General features: G+C 51.7%; 1 protein-coding gene across 3 annotated transcripts in view; it reads right to left on the bottom strand.

Moving 5' to 3' along the window:
• Positions 1-46: 46 nt before the first annotated feature.
• Positions 47-16,880, bottom strand: part of ANKRD11 (ankyrin repeat domain 11) — a 136,737-nt gene continuing 119,903 nt past the window's right edge. For all 3 annotated transcript variants that reach the window (XM_009273070.2, XM_009273071.2, XM_009273072.2), the window contains 9 exons: positions 16,469-16,639; positions 15,045-15,248; positions 12,971-13,113; positions 12,376-12,523; positions 4,739-11,529; positions 3,399-3,497; positions 3,149-3,292; positions 1,745-1,837; positions 47-813 (listed from right to left, as the gene is read on the bottom strand). In XM_009273070.2, the coding sequence (XP_009271345.1) occupies positions 628-813; positions 1,745-1,837; positions 3,149-3,292; positions 3,399-3,497; positions 4,739-11,529; positions 12,376-12,523; positions 12,971-13,113; positions 15,045-15,248; positions 16,469-16,639 (7,979 nt within the window). In that variant the 3' untranslated portion in view covers positions 47-627. The remainder of the gene's footprint in view (positions 814-1,744; positions 1,838-3,148; positions 3,293-3,398; positions 3,498-4,738; positions 11,530-12,375; positions 12,524-12,970; positions 13,114-15,044; positions 15,249-16,468; positions 16,640-16,880) is intronic.

The following is a 16,880-nucleotide window of genomic DNA, read 5'->3' on the forward strand; positions in this document are numbered from 1 at the left end:
CCGAGCCGTCCCCGCCTTCAGAGCCGCGTCTGCCCAACTTGGACGCTGTCTTTTTGTTTCTAATTGTTTTTGTTTGTTTTTTGTTTTTTGTTTTTTTTAGACATACCCAGGATGGAACGAGAAACTCAAAACACCCCCCCCTCCCCCCATGGTTTCCTACTGCAGCTTCTCCGAGAGGAGATCCGCGACCGGTGGAAAACAGAGAGCTGGAAATCACGGTGTTCACAAGTACATGAATCACGTGGTTGCTGGCCCCGCTCAGCAGCTTCTGCAACACACAAATGGTGTCCTTGGCCTCCTCCCTCCACGCCTCTGCCAGTCTCTTGGCCGGTGAGTGCTCGCTGCCAGCGCAGACCGGCTGCCTCCCTGCCGCAGCAGCCGGTTGGAAAGGAGATGCGCCCCGGCCCGCTGCCCGGCGGAGCTGCCGTCAGTCCGGAAGCGAGGGACGCGTTGTGAAGAAAGTGCAATTATTTTTCTTATTGTTTTGTTTTCTGCCGATAGCTGCTTCCTCCTCCTCTGACCAGGGATTCATCAGCAAGCGGTAAGGGTGAATGTGAGCTCGACCGCCCGACCTCGGAGGGCTCCCGTCCTTGCCAGTTTTCAGTGATGTCTCCTGGTTTTGAACTGTCATGCCGGCAAGAGCACAAAGTCATCGTTCACGTCGACCATTGGCACATAGAACGAGGGCACCTCGTTCACGCAGAGGGATTTGTGCCCCGCGGGGTCCAGCTCCTGCACCTTCAGCTGCCACTCCATCCTTTGCACCGCGTTCAAGGCGGCAGCTTCGTGTTGCTGTCGCATGAGCAGGCACGTCTGGATCAGGGGGAAAAAAAAAACCAAGCAGAGATGAGGGGTGAGCGAGAGAGGGCAGGAAAGGCTCCTGCTGCCCGTCCCACCCGGCAAAGGCAGGGGACCTGCAGCCATCGCGGCGGGCAGAGCAGCAAACGGAGCAAGGGACGCCACACACAGCCTCGAGGGAATGAAACCTGGACTTGGGACGTCTGCTGAGCCCAGTTCCAGCAGGGGCAAGCCCAGAAGGGCCTTGTGGGGCGGCTTTTAAAGGCTCGTAAGCACTCAGAGCACTGACCCCGCTGGTGACAGCCCCGGCAGACAGTCCCCATCAGTGGCCCTCGGCTGCCCGAGAGCAGGGTCCCGCTCCCTTCGTGGGAGCTGCCAACTCCCTCTGTGTCACCAGTTGAAAGCACAGTCGTCCCTGCTCCCTACCGTGCCCGGGTTTGCCACCCAGCGCTCTGCACGGCACTCCGGAAAATCATCGCGTGGGCTTCTGCCGCCTTATAGTTTGCCATAGGTTTTGAGCTTGCTGCAGCATGTGTTGCTGGCGAAGAGCGGGGCCCGAGGGTTTAACTGACCGAAAAAACTCCAGACCATATGGCGCAAAGCAGAGTAACAGCCAGCCAGACAACCCTAAGCGGAACGTGTCTCCCTTCCCCCTTTTTGGAACCAGCAGAGGCAACTGTGCTCCCCTAGTCCCCGCAGAGGCTCCCACCTCTCAGCCGCGCCGTGCGCAGAAGCGTCCCCCATCACCTAACGCTGCCCGGACCACCTCGGGACACCTGCTCCCAGCAGATTTTTGGAAACCACAAAGGCAGCTTCCAGGCTACAGCAACAGCCGGGACCCCTCTCAGGGAAACCCTCCCTGGGGGAGGCAGAGCAGCAGGACCTGCTGCTGCCCAGGCACCGCCGCGGCGGCAGCCCGGAGCACCGGGGCTCCTGCACCTCTCACCTTCATTCGATCGTACTTGTCATCCACGTCTTGCAACCAGGAAATGAACTGTCGCGCGTTGAAACGGTCTCTGACCGATTTATTTTCGTCTCCCTAAGCGAAAGACAGCAAAAGGGAATTACATGGTAGATTTTTTTTTTTTTCCCCTTCACTTTCAGCAGTCCCAGGTCTAACAGGCCACGTTCAAACCCCTCTTAGGGCACACACTCATCACAGAATCATTGAGGTTGGAAAAGACCTCTAAGATCATCGAGTCCAACCGTCGACCCAACACCCCCATGCCCACTAAACCATGTCCCTCAGCGCCTCATCTACACGTCTTTTAAATACTTCCAGGGATGGGGACTCAACCCCTTCCCCGGGCAGCCTGTTCCAATGTTTCACCACTCTTTCAGTAAAGAAATTCTGATTAAAGAAATCAGAAACAAGAGAGGTGCCTGCAGGGAGGGGGAACAGAGCACGCTGCTCCCAGCTGCTCTTGCAGACCCTTGCCAGGGGCTTCAGCCTCAGAGAGAGATGCACGCACGCATGCGTGCACGCACCCCCCATTTTTGCTTGCTTTGCAGAGAATCTGCCTGTGCCAGCCTGTCACAGCACCCGCACCTCTCTGCCTCCTTCAACTCATGCCCAAGACCGTAACGTCTTCGCTGTAGAAGCACAGATCCCTGCACAGGATCCCTCCTGCAATGCACCAGCGTGCTTCTCTGAGCAGCCGGGCTGGCGGCAGCTGCAGCGGGGGGGGTGCAGAGGGGGCGGGCGGGGGGGGGGGGGGCGTGGCGCAGGACCACCGCAGCCGCACGGCCACCGGCTGCAGAAACCGGACACGATTCCCCCTTCTCCGGCACAGAACGACATGAAATCGAAAGAAGAAATGACCACTTTTTGTGGGCTGCGAGATGGAGTCTGGCTCTTTCAAAGCCACTATTCAGACACAAATCAATTTAATGGCTCTCCCCCCTTCCTTCAACAGGAAAAGACATCCCAGAGTGTAGTAAAATAAACCTTTCAAGTGTGCGGATGATCCTGACCAAGAAGAAAGGCAGAGGGTCCTGAGACTCATTGATAAACCTGAGTCATCTCTGCTCCTAAAGAGACATGATGCTCCCTGCATCCCCGTGTTCCCGGCTGTATTTCCTTCCCCAGCATGCACGTGGAGTATCCCAGAACATGCGACACCAGAAACTGAGTCAGATTAGGCAACCTGGGCACGTGCTGGGGAGGGCTCCTGCAGGGTGTCCTGCATCCATGTGCCGCGGTGGGCGACAGGCACCTGAGCAGGGAGAGCATTAGTAACTCCTGCCTACATCCCTCTCCTCCCTCCCTCCGTCCAGAAAAGCACCGTCTCCCTCGGGGTCTTGCACAGCACCTCTGAGACACTTCTTCACCACCAAGACAGGCACTGACCTGATTTTCTAGAGGCATGTTATAGACCTCGGAGTCCAGCAGCATGGTGCAGGCACTGAAGGGCACAGCCTGGTTGGCAATAGTCCTTGCTGCCCGACAATGAACTCTCAAAATCTCCTGCTCACAGGAGACGATGAGCTTCTCCTGAGGAAGAGCAAACGAAGCAGTGAGCGTGGCAGCCTCAGTTTCCCCAGCAGAGGAAATCCGGGACCTCTTCCCCAGCCGGAGTCTCCCCGGTGCGCTCCCTTACCCGCTCTATGCTGTGCTGGAGCCGCAGCTTCCCCCGGACGGCTTCCTGCTGCTTGAAGAGCTCCTTCAGAGGCTCCGCGAGCGACGGCGGCGGGGCGATCTGCGGGCACACGGCAGCGGAGGGTTAGAGCCTGCGGCACGGCCACGTAGGTGAAATGCACCTTGGCCAAGGGCTCGGAGAGGGAGTCGGTGCCACCCCGCGGGGTGCTGTACGGAGCTCACCAGAGGAGAAAGTCTGCCTATTTCCTCAGCAGGCAGGCGGCAAAGGACAACGTCCCGCCAGTGCTCAGACCACAGCAAGGAGTGAGACACCAGGGCAAGAGGTGTCCAGTGCTGAGAGACGAGCTCAGCCTGCAGAACCAGAGCCTAAATCACCCCACGTGCTGCAAGGGCAGTTTGCAAAGGGGCCTGAGCGCATCTGACAAAGGGGATGATACTGTTGGAGAAATACTGCCGTGAGCAGCCCAGTCTGCGCACCGGGAAGGGTGCCTGTGTCCTGATCTGTCCTGCGCCTTCCTGGGGAGCAAGGCGCTCCTCAAGCACAGCCCGAATTGCAGAGCAGAGGAGCAGGTGGCTCTGCGTTAGTCTAGGAAGGAACAAGCAGATGCGAACACAGGCTACGACCACCGCGGTGCTGGGGCAGACAAAGCGCGCACTAAGTCATGCAAACAGTAACTCATGCACGGACTACACTGCAACAGAAATACCCGCAGACGGGGGCGTTTCGCCCTGCCTGCAGCAGGGAATGAAGCTTGACGTGGTCGGTCGTATCGACCCCCCTCCTCCAGGCTGGATCCTGGATTTACTGCCTGCAGCATTAAGTTTATTGATGCATTTGTATTAGCAAGTCCATTCATGCAGCACAGCAGTGAAATGCAGATCCCATTGCCAAGGAGCGAGTGCTATCGGCAAGTCAAGTATCAGAGCTTGGGAAAATGAAGGCAGGAGTTAAGAGCCATCTTTCTCCTCCAGTCTTCTAGGTTCATTATCCAATTACTATACTGCTTGTAAAAGCAGTTTTGCCTCCCAGCCTCAAATCCAGTGGATTCATACAAACTTGCTCTAAAGCCTGAGCAAATCTCAGGGTCCTAAGCACAGCCCAAGGTCGTCTCTGCAAACATACAGCATCTCAGAGGATGCATTTGTCATGCAGCCATCCACTTACCGAGGCTTAGATTTGTCGTCATGAGCATGTGCTAAAAGTAGGCTAAAGCAACGGCCGGGGTGCCATCGGCACTGCAAGGGCGCTCGCGGTGCGTAGGGGACAATCTGGCTGTGCTTGTAGCAGCAAGGGAGGGGACAGTCCCTGATGCCGCGGTTTAAAGAGAGAAGGTGACTCACCACTGGAATATGGAGCTTGCTTAGAGGCTTGCCATCCAACAGGTAGGAGCCTGTGTAGGTGACATATTCAGCGTAGCACTGCGGAGCTTGGGGAGTAATATAGCAGAGGATTTTCCGCTTCTCTTCAATCTTTTTCCTGATCTGGAGGTACTCAAAGTAGGGGTTGGACCTGTCACTGTGATAAGGTTCAATGTCGTCCAGTTTTATAGCATCGACGATAGCTGCCAATGTTTGCTGTATCATCTCCCTCGTCTGCTGGGTGGACGTGTTGATCTGCTGCTGCAGCTGCTGGTTGGAGCGCTGGAACCGGCGCTTGCGCGGGTGCTGGGCCTGGGAATCGTCCTCCTCCGTAATGCGGCCTTTGGCACGTGTGGCGGGCGCAGAAACAGGAGGAAATTCCTTCTCAGAGGAGGCGGCGTTCTGCTTGTTTTGGTTGGCGAGCATCTGAGCCCGGTTCCTGGTAATCCGCTGAGGAATCTCCTCTATTTTGGGTGGTTTGGGAGCTTCTGCTACTGGTTTTTGTACTGGTTCAACGATTTCTGCTTGAGCGTTGCCCGGAGGTGCATCTGCCTGGGAGGAAGGGACTTGGCTCCCACCACGTGCCGCAGCACCCTCCTGTGAAACGCTGCCCTCGGCGGTGGCCACGGGTGGGGTGCGTGCCGCAGCACCCTCCTGTGAAATGCTGCCCTCGGCGGTGGCCACGGGTGGGGTACAGGTCTGGGAGCTGCTCTCTGCCACCCCACCAGAAGAAGACAGGTCTTCGTGCACAGCCTCCACCTCTTTGCTCTCCGGCTGAGCAGACTCAGATGGGGTCTGCTGGAAAATCTGTGCTTCCGAGTCCTCTGCTCCTTTTTCCTCAGCTACGTTCAGTGCTTCTGAGGTGGCTTCTTGTGCAGCCACTTCTGGTTTCTGCTCCTCTGCTTGTGGCTCCGTCTCCACGGGCAGGACAGCAGCTGCCTGGCCGGCTGGCGGCTCCTCCGGCTCACCGGACGCTATTACGGATGCGCTCGCTTTAATGATCCCAGCGCTTGTTTCTGAAGCTGCTGCTGGGCTTTCTTCTACCGCTTCTGCCTCCGCCATCTCCGTCTCTGCAACATCCTTAGGTTGGAGCGGCAGCTCTGGTAGCGAGAAGGGGCCAAGGTCCAAGTCATCTTCTGTGTTGGTGAAGGGATCAGGCCACGTTACCGCCTCCTCTGTACTGGCAGGCGCAGCGTTATTGTTTTCCAAATAGTTGTTTTCTGGCGCGCTAACAACTTCTGCCTGAGGTTCTGCTGGCATACAAGGGGGCTCTGGAGGTATCTCAGGTGCTTCTTCTGGAAGAGGCTTGCAGTTATTGAAGAACGTGTCTAACCTAGTAGGGGACATGTAGGGAGCTTGCTCTTCGGCATTCGCTATTTCTCCTGGAACTGCTTCCTCAGCATCCTCCTTGACTTCATCGAGTCCCGGTTCAGACACTGACAGAGGGTAAGATATGGGAGAAACGGGGTAGGAAGTATCAGTGGGAATGAAGGCGACCGGTGTAGGATGAATCGGCTCTAGGGAACAGAGCGGAGGTTTAGGGGACTCTGAAAACCTCTGGGGAGATTTCATCAGAAGCTCTGAGCCCATGGACCAGCTGACAGGGTGCTCTGCTGGGTTACCCATCAGGCTGGGAGCAATGGCGGTGTCAGGGTTTCTGGAAGGAGGGTTATCCCAGTCTATATTGTTTTGTTCTGGCATACCCGAACTAAAATGGTTTTCTTCAATTGGTGGTAAGTAGGTAGGTTCTGGTGGCATAATGGAGGCAGTAGCTTGCTGCTCTTCCGTGGTATCCAAGGGCATGCCGAGGTCGGGGGGAAGAGCGCTTTCTACCGAAGGAGCCAGCAATTCATCTCTGTGCGAAGGGGAGGATTTTGCTTGTAAACCAGAAAAGACACTTTCAGGCGACTGGGCGACTCCGCTGACAGCTCCTGGCGCGCAGTGCAAAGCTTCCACTTTCGGCGATGAAACCCCATAATCTGGTGAGTAATACCCAGGAGATAAACACTGGAACTTCTCAGCAGGAACAGAAGGAAGGGGAACTTTCTCCTCCATTAGGTGCTGCACTGGAGAGTCATAATTTGATGTCGCCGGGACACTTTGCTGTCTGAAAAATTTATCTCCGACACTGAATTCTTCTTCAGGTGCCCTTCTGATATCCACCGAGATGGAACGATAAAGGTTCGTGGAGGGTATGGTCCGAGTCGGGGTCTGACTCGGATTCTCGGGGAGCCCACTGGAAACATTCGCGTATCTGTCGAAGAAGGATGGAGAACAGGCGTTCATGGACATCGTGGATATGGGCAGCGAGTGCTGCGAGTCCGCGCATTCAAACATCAGGTCCGTGTAGTCTTCGTTGCTGCACGAAGGGGTCCTGGGCGTCTGCATCACCTCCTCGTAGCTCGGACAAGAGACGACGGATGCCGGGGTCGGGACTCCCGTCGGCCGGTTCTGATCTGGCCTGGGAGACGCCGGGAGGATCTCCTTCAGCTGAGGACCCGTTATCCAGTCCTTAGAGTCTGTCCCAACAGCAGGCTGCGCCTTGTTTTCCGGTGACAGTATAGGAGTCAGTGGACCCAGTTCTTTAAGTTTCTTGTCCTTGAGCTGAGTATCCAGCGCTAACGGCTTCTTTGTTGCCAGATCCAGACTCCTCTTGCGCACGTCTTCCGAGCTTTTAAGTTTGTCCTTTAATTTGGGGTCTCCGGACCTGTGCCTCATTTTCTCCATTTGCTTCATTCTCTCTTTGTGCCTTTTGTGGCGCTCCTCGATTTCCAGGTCTTTCTGGCTCAGCATCCTCTCAAAGCTGGTCATCATCAGATCACCGTCTCCCAGAAGTTTCTCCCTTGGCCTGGTATCTTTCTTGCTGCTGTCTTTGGAAAGGGTTATTTTTTCATTCCCATTGCTTATTTTTATTGACTCTGATTTGTCTTTCTCTTGGTTCTCCTTGAGCTTCTCCTTCAGTTTGGTCTCGCCGAATTTGAGGTTGTCCTCCTTTGATTTATCTTTAAAGGTGGTAACTTGAGGACTGTCCTTGTCTTTAAGTGTTGACTTTGGCTCATCTTTGTGATGTTTAAAGAAACCATCTGCATGTTTGTCTCTATGCTTTTCCTTTTCCTCCTTCCATTTTTCCTTGTGTTTATCTCGCTTCTTTTTCTCTTTAACTGTGCTGATGGCGCTGGAACCGTAAGTCTTTTCTTTTTCCGCCTTCTTTGACAGCTCTCTTTCAGAATCGTTTTTATCTTTCTTTTCAGAAAATAAGTAATCAATGCTTTTCTCTGGTTCCTCATCAGGCTCTGCCTTCATGTTGTAGGAAGTGCTAAAAGCCTCCCCATCCACAGAGAAATCTTTTTCATAATGAGCGGAATCCTTTCTGCTGCTGGAGTCTTTGAATTCTTCTGTTTTTTCCTTTTTCTCTGTCTTCTCCTTCTTTGCTTTTTCTTTCTCGTGACTTTTCTTTGACGAAGATGAGGAATGCCTGTGTCTCTCCTTCTCCTTGAGTTTGTCCTGCAAGCAGGGTAAAGGGAGGGAGTCCTTAAACTTTTCTTCAGCGGCATCAGTAAGAGAGAGGTTAGAAGACTCGAAGAGGCTGGTCAGTCCTGGATCTTGTCCTCTATCTGTGAAGCTGTCAGAAGAGATCTCGCTGATTTTGTCATTGGAGTCATCTCTATAGTCATTCAGAGCCTCCTCCTCCAATTTCTCCAGCAGGCTCTTCTCCGACTCCCCTCCTTTCGAAGATTTTTTCTCTTTGGAATGCTCTTTATCCGGCTTCTCCTTATGCTTGCTCTTCACCTTGTCGTCATTGGCGTGTTTCTTTTCAACCTTCTCTGGGAGCTTTTGCTTGTTTTTCTTCTCTTGAGTGGAATCTATGGACGTTCTGTCTTTCCTGTCCTTATACTTCTCGGTAGAGTCTTTCTCTTTCTTCTCTTTGTGTTTTTCAAAGGAACTCTTCTCCTTCTTCTCTTTTCCCCCTTCCGATGTTCCTTTGTCCTTTTTCTTCTCCTTGGAGTCCTTATCTTTCTGCTTCTCCCCTGAATGTTGCCGGTCGGAGGAGTACTTGCGGTGCTTGTCAGGGTAGAGCTCCTTCTCAGCAGCTGCGCCGTCGTCCTTCTCCTGCAGACTGTCCAGCCGATGCATTTCGCTCCCAGCGGAGTCGCTGACTTTGAACCCAGTCAAGCTGTAGTCATCCCTCTCGTCTTCGCTTTCATCTGTGAAGATGTCTGCAATGCTGTACCAGCTTTTCTCCTTGCCTTTCTTCTCATCCTTTTTCTCGGAGAAGTCCTCTCGATCCGCAGAGAAGTTTTTCTCTTTCTTCTCTTTAACCTGGTCGAAAGAACTCTTCCTTTCTTTGTCTTTGCTGTGCAGGTCTTTGTATTTCTCTTTAGTTTCTTTTTTCTCTTTGAAACTCTTGTCTAGTTCTTTGTCCTTCAGGATTTTCTCAGGAGCAGCTTTTTCATTTTTCTCCTTGTCACCTTCTTTGGATTTCTCCTTGTATTTTTCTGGCTTCACCTTTTCTTTTTTTTCTTTATCGGGAGCATCCTTCTTCTCCTTTTCCTTCCCAGAATGGTGCCTCTCCCAACTCTCCAGAGTTTTACCGCTGAATTCGGGGTCAGACTTATCCTTGAAGAACGTTTCGCAGCCGTATTCTTTAAAGTCATCTCGATAGGGCTCCTCCTGCTTCATTTTGGTGTCTTTTCGATCTTTAGAGCCATCAGAGGAATCTTTTCTGTCTTTGTTGGTTTCACCCGTATCTTTTTCTTTCCTCTCCTTGACACTCTCTGCAGAATCCTTCCTTTTCTTATCCTTCTCAGGCAAATAACTAGGAGTAATTTTGTGTCTATCCGTTTGGTCCTTTTTCTTCTCGGAGCTTTTGTCCACATAGTCCCTCTCTTTCTTCTTTAAGAAAGTGTCCTTTTCATTACGTTTCTCGTTGTATTCCTTCTTCTCTTTCGTTTTATTTTCCTTTTTCTTGTCTTTAATTTCCTCTTTCACAGGTTCTATGATTAGTTTTGCCACGGTGTCATTTTTAATCTCCCTGAAATCTGTTACTGGAGAATCCCAACTATCTTCACCTTTGAAATCGAAGGATGAATCAGAAGACAAGTCTGAAAACCACCTCTCCTGCTGATCATCCGAAAGGCTGAACTTCGTGTCCTCGCTTTCGGGAAATTGGTTTTTGTTATTAAACTCATCAAACCCAGACTCATCCCTGTAAAGTTTTTCTTTTTTGCATTTTTCTTTCTCTTCCTTGAAGGATTTTTCCTTCTCTAGTTTAGAAACCTTCTCCTCCTTCAGCTCATTCTTCTTTTCAGATTTTGACTGCTTGTCCTTTGACTTCTTCTTTCTCTCCTCCTTGTGTATTCTTGGCTTCTCTTCTTTGGGAGACTTCTCCTTTACAGGTTTCTCTTTTTCTGATTTACTTAATCCTTCTCTGAAGGATTTGCTCATGTCTTTACTACCATCTTTGACTTTTCTTAATGATTTCTCCTCTTTCGAGGATTTTCCAGTCTCCTCTTTAAACAACCACTCCTTCTCCTCCGCTTTACCTTTGGGGAGCTTTTCCTCCTTCTTACCGTGTTCTCGCTCATGCTTTAACACTTTCAATTTGTTTTCGACTGGATTTTCTGTCTCTACTATCAAGCCTTTCTCAGGCTTTTGTTTAGAGTCCTCAAACTCAAAAGAAAACGTTTTGATTATTTTAATGTCTTGGCTGATGGGACACTGCCCCTTCTCCTTGTTTTTATGTTTGTGTTTCGTTTTATGCTTTTTAACAACCTTCCCCTCCTTGTCCAGCTTTGGAATTGCTCCATCCACATTGCTATGGAATGAATTCTTTTTCTCAGAAACAGTGTTGTGTGGGGTGTTTTTCTTTTTGTGCTCTGGTTTCTTCCTGACTGGCTTTAGCGACTCTAAGCTCGAGTCCTCGGACGAGTAGTCTGACTCGCTCGTCAGTCTCGTCCTGGTGGAGTCCGATAAGGAACTGACATCTGACCAAGCTGGAGAAGATATGGTTTTCCAATTGTCCGTCCTCCAGTGCTTGGAGTGCTGTTCTGTAAGATTAGGATTATGTTTCTGGGATGCTAAACTCCCATGAGAAGAGGTCGATGAGGCAGACAGAGAGTTAAACAAGGAGGATTCCTTTAGCACTAGCCTGGAGTCCTTTACACAGCTAGAGCTCTGAAGAGAGTCTCTATCATCCTCCTCACTCTCCACGTTTTCACTCTCTGATTCAGAGGAACAAAATTTGTCATTTTTTTTGCCAAACCGAACCTCTTTGCTTTTCGTCTCCTTCTTCCGCTTCTTTTTTACTTTGCTTTTCTCCTTCTGCGGCTTTGTGCTGGCGGGCTCCCGAATCTTGCTGCTGGGCAATATCGAGTGGGTCGAAAGTCGCAGCTTCTCCCCTGTCCCCACAGCAACGCTGGTCTCCTCCTCGTCCGAGCTGTCCGACAGGATGCGGTGGGCAGCTTTCTTTGGTGTAATTGTGTTATTTTTAGTATATGTTTTCACTTCCATTTTGGGTATGGAAATGAAACTGTTTGCTTTAGTCTCTTTTCTGTAATCCTTTTTCAGCAAGTGTTTGTCATCAACTGGCGGGACCCGGTCCTGCTCGTCGTCCTCATCAAATTCATACTCATCCTTCACCGGGGTGATGGTTTTGGGGGGCTCCTGGGCCTTGGGCTTGTGCTTCAAACCCTTCTCAAACTCTGAGTCTGTGTTATTGCCATCAACAGAGCTGGAGGGAGCGAAGGAAGGAGCATCCTCCTCTTCTGAGGTCTCTGCAGAGAGAGAACAACAATGCGTTAAGGACTGCGAGGGGCTTCACGGAGGGAACATCATCAGTCTGCTGCAGACGTGAACCCCTGCAAACGGCCCTGCTGCCCCTCTGCCTCACCCAGCCTTTGCTAAGCTTGCGGCTGAAAGCTCGAACCGCCAGGTTGCGAGATCTTTTAGGATGGGATAGCTATCCAGTCTCAAACCTGCACGGGGTGTTCCTCAAAACAACGTCCAGGGTCTATCAAGAGAAGAACTCTTTAACAGGGTTATGACTGCAAACAGCATAGGCCAAGACTCCCCGTAAGACTGGAACTCCAATTAGCACTAATTAACACCAGCAGCGTGTCCCACCTGGCACAGCCACAATGGTGGCACTCGCGGGACAGGCCCTAGCAGGGCGCTCTGCTGAGGGACAGCCCGGGAGCACAACCTGAAACGCCAGCACTGGTACAGCCGCGCGCCGTGCCCCCCTGACCGGGGAGGGATGGGAATACATGACGTGCACGCAAACCTCCTCCTCTCTACGCACAAGCTGGAATATTACCCACATTTCAAAGGTAAGACATCCATTTACCTGCAATTGGCTTCCAATCCTACATCTCGATTGCACCAGGCAAGTGATCTCAACGTAGGCTTCCAGGGCAAACAGCTAGAGCTCCCGGAGCTAAAGGCTGGTAGTTATGTTGTCTGAATTTGGGTTACAGCTACAGATGGACTCCTGACCGTGGCAGCAGCGTGCAGATATTCTGACAAGAGTCTAACTTCACTGTCCTCTTAACGTCTCTGTATTAACAGACAGCTGCAGGCCACAAACATCACTCCCATGTTCACATAAAGGTCAATCTCACCTGTTGAGCTCTCTTCGCTAGAGGGATACGTGGTCTTTCCCAGGAGCAGATTCACCATGGTGGGAGAATTAGCTACTTTTAAAGGTGTCTCGCCCTTCCTGTTGCTTTGATGAGGATTCCCTCCATAATGTAACAACAATTTCACCACCTGAAAACAGAAATTGAGACTTGAAGATGCTCATGATGTTTCGATTCCAGGCTTTTTGTACAACTTTCATATATAACTAAAAGGGGGATGTCCTCAAGCAGTCTGTCCTCAGGACACACCTTATGGTACTAACAGTCATCAATACGAAAGGAGACAAAAACCAGCAACACGAACCAACCTGGGCAGGAAAGAAGGGAGAATAACAAGACACAAAGCCATGTTCCTTCCCCTAATCCAGAAGAAGAACGAACTATCCCTCTGCACAGGGGAACACCAAGTAAAACACTCAACAGCACTGGGGCAGGGAAATTCTTGCCCACTACACGGCTATCAGCAGCAAATGATAATAAAATAACCAGAATCTCTGTATTTGCACAGTTGGCCGCTTGAAGCACAAGGAAAAAAAAGTCATGAAAAACACAGCTATGAAATCCAGCAAAAACCTACCTTGAAGTGCCCGTTATTCGCTGCATCGTGCAGCGGGGTGTCGTCATCCAACCCCTTTGTGTTGACTTCGGCGCCCGCAGCAAGCAACTGCTTTGCAACGTCGTAGTAACCCCGGTTGCATGCCTCGTGCAATGCCGTCCAGCCTGCAAGCAAAGGGACACTCAGAACACGGACATCACCTTCGTGGAGAAAGTCAGAGACAGTGAAAAGTAACCTCCATCCACAGGCGCTGCAGGTGCTGGTGTGTCAAGGCGTCTGCGGCTCTGATGGCCGAGAAGGCGGCCTCGTTTGCCCAGCTCCCCATGGCACAGCAGGAAGAAACCTGCAGCTCTGCCTTGCTACTCCAACCAGGCGGCAGTTGAATGAATCCCTCTTTTCCCTCTGGTCACGCAATGTGCTACAGACAGATCATCTGCCAGAACGGACACAGCCCCGCGAAATGGAAAGGCAAAGCTTTGTGTAAGGAAATTAAGAGAACTGCTGATGCCGTGTGGAAGGCAGGTCTCAAATCCTTTCCCCTTCCAACTCCTCTGTAAGGGAAACACTGCCGCCCAGATCAGGACTGAGCTCTGAACTGCAGACATCGCTCTGAAACATCCCCCACACAGACCTCACAAATATTTTCTCTGTGCTCTCCAAAGCAAGCGGCCGTGCTGCCGCAAGATAGGCCCCCGGCTCGGGGAGAAACCAAACAGCAGGTCTCCACAGTAACAGTGGCTCTAGTTCTCAAACAAACCTCCGAAGAGCACAGAATGAAATATTTTATCACATTCAAACAGACTATTTTTAAGCAGAAACTGTTTTGAAGTTTCCCAGCAAATGTGCGTGGCTCCTTCGGTATTTTGCTGATAGCGTCGTGGGAGCTCATTCCGTTACCTTCGCTTGGAGCATTAAAAAGGGGCACCTGTGACCAGAATTAATCACAACTGATACTTCAGTCTAGCACTGATATTAATCATGCAGGTGGAGGAACACGCATATCTATTTATAACCCCAAAATCGTGTGAAGAGAACAGCAAAGAGCAAAGTCAAGCTCTCGGACGTGCTGGAAGGAAGGCCGCCTCACGCTAACTCAGCCCCATCGTTGGTACGGGTGTGCACGAACGGCACTGTTCATCATCTCACGGCCACCTTCTCGCCGCAGCACTCGTGGCCGTTCCCATGCCAGGCTCGGCCGCAGCCGCAGCCCCGCACCCAGGCTCCTTTCCCCATTCCCACCACCAGAAGCAGGAGCTTTCACAGCACTGCTGAGGAGGAGGAGGAGGTGGTATTACACCCAGGCAACGAGCTGAGGCTCAGGACAGTCACCGTCTCCTCTAATTCGGATGCCCGGCTGGGAGCCTGACCTTGCCCTTCACATGCGCACTGCTCCCCGTCAGCGGCACCCCCGCGTTCGGTACTTAAAAACAAACCCCAGAACGCTGTAGGCATCGGCCATTCAACTCTGGAGCGATGACTTTACAAACCCACTCTTTTTAGTATTTTTGTGCACACCATTTCTTATATTTTAAATTAAAAAAGAACTAGAACAGCCCACCTGCCTTTGCAAATCCCCCTCCAGACTTCCAAGACGGCACCCATGTGGAAGGGCACAAGAAAACGAACCAGAGGGTCCCGGTCACAGTTTCAGAGCGTGGAGCCACGGCAGCCCCAGGGATAGCTACGGATCAAGCCCAGCCCCACATCCCCTCCCCGAGCGGGAGCATGTTCAGAGCAGACAGGACAGCCTGAGAATTTAGCTGCCGAACTCCAACAAGGGAACCGATGTTTTTCAGGGATTTATTATTTTGACAAATCTGTAGCAGTTTCTTTTTTTTTTTTTTTTTTTTTTTTTTTTTTTTTTTTTTTTTTTTTTTTTTTTTTTTTTTTTTTTTTAAAAGGACAGCAAGGCTTTTTCCTCCCCAAAGGGCAAAATCATTATTTTTGGTTGATCCCCTCTTTACAAGCAGCAAACCCGTGTTATAAAGAAACTACTTTCTCTGGTGGGAGCCATTCTCGGAGGTGGAACATGCAAGCAGGTGGGAAAAGGTACGGATCGTGGGCTGCCTCGGCAGTGCTGCCACGGGCTGCTTACCTGCAAAGTCTTTCACATTGACATCCGCACCCTCGATAATGAGCTCCTTGATGCGCCGGGCATCTCCTCGGATGGCAGCTCGATGCAGCCGAGTCTCTCCTCGCTCGTTTCTCTTATTTACTTTATCTTTGGTTTTGGAGGCAGAGTTAGGAGTTCCCTTCTGACAAACTGTAGACTGAGAGGGATGCTTTGGTGTTGTGTCAACTGCATGGAGGAGAGAAACAGTCAAGAACCGCAATTCAAAGGAAGCCCTAAACCCTTAGAGGGAGCTCTTGCAACACGTTTCATCTCGCCTCTCCCCAAAACGCTCACCACAAGGCACCGAGAGGCAACTGAACCTCTGAAGTCGATGTGAAGACAGAGGAAAGCCTGTGTGTGTATAATGCAGATATTAATTGCAGGCTGCCAAAGCCCACTGGAGAGAACTGCAGTCCTTGCAAAGACTGTAGGCAATCCCATGATTCAGGAGCAGACAATGCAGCTCCTTACCCTAAAACCTAATTTCCTAAGGGGAGCGGCCTTTTACCAAGTACATGTGAGGTCTGACAGCCTCGGGAGGAGACTGCACATTTCCTGGGAGAACGTCTGAATGCTCTGAAGACTACACAGCTTTTTGCCCCCCCCCCCAAGTAACAGCAACATAAGCAGCTAGATCGGTGTTAAGAACAACAAAATATGTGGCTAAAAGCTGCAACGTTTGTGTGTAGGATGCAGTTGGGCGCATACAGATAGCACAGTGCCTCTAAAAACCCTGAGGGGTCATGTATGCAACAGATAAAAATTACTAAAATACAAAATCCGTGGTAAACACATTCCAGCTGCTCCGCATCTCAAGTTACAGTCGCAGTGGTTACATGTCTTATCCCTCTCCACAAGAAGAAACATTAAAAAGCCCACAGAGGATGGTATTTTAACTTTATTCACAATGCTCCTTTACTGAGTTAGCCTGAGATACCAGTGGAAAACGCGAAGCTCTGATGTGGAGGAGGCTCCCGTGGAACCGAAGCTCTAGTTAAGCAGCCAGGGCAGGCTCAGTGGTGGCCCGGATTCGGCCCAGGGGATACCTCCTGCTACTGCCTTATACTGGAAGAAGAAGGAAGGGCAGCCGCAGCCGTGTGTGAACCCCAGTGGCAGCCCGTGCCTGGAGTCACCTGCAGAGCCCCGTGGGAGCGGGTATCCCGCTGCCCCCGCTCCAGCATCCCACCTACGGTGCTGAGAGCGGGGAGACCCCATGGAGCAGCATACCAGCCCCCCTGCACCATGCCGGGGGTGGCAGCTCACCTCTGCTGCTGGCGAGGAGCTACCTGAACTGCCTGGTGATGCCGGGGCCGGGCACTGAGAAGCCCAGGTATTCGTGAGCCTCTCGCTGCAAGCTCACACCCGTCTGCTCACACCTCTGAGCAAAACCACCCTCTGGATCTCACCTGGGCTGTTTGCAGACTCTTCTGCTGTCATCTGCATAAGGAGAGCGACTTGCTGGCGCTCGGAGAGCGGGTAGCCTGCCCGGATCCCCGAAAGGCCCATTCCGAAGAGCAAGCCAGGCTTTCTGGTGGCGGGCTCCTTTTTAATCCTCTTCCGCTCTGGACCCTGCTTTTCTGTGGTGCAAGGAGACACAGAAACACAAGCCGTGAATGCCGCTGTAACTGAAAACCACGTTCATTTCTGAGCAAAACGCTAACAGCTCTCCAACTCCGTTTCCGCATCTCACAAATTGAAAAGCCTACGGTGAAGGATGCATCCCTGCAGTGGGAGCACCGGTACCTGGGGCAGCCGCCCGGGCTCACACCGCTGCGGTCGCAGCCAGGACACGCACCGCTCCTGCTGCCCACTGGCTCC

Source organism: Aptenodytes forsteri, unplaced genomic scaffold, assembly GCF_000699145.1.
Source record: "Aptenodytes forsteri isolate BGI_AS27 unplaced genomic scaffold, ASM69914v1 Scaffold271, whole genome shotgun sequence".
Lineage (NCBI taxonomy): Eukaryota > Metazoa > Chordata > Aves > Sphenisciformes > Spheniscidae > Aptenodytes > Aptenodytes forsteri.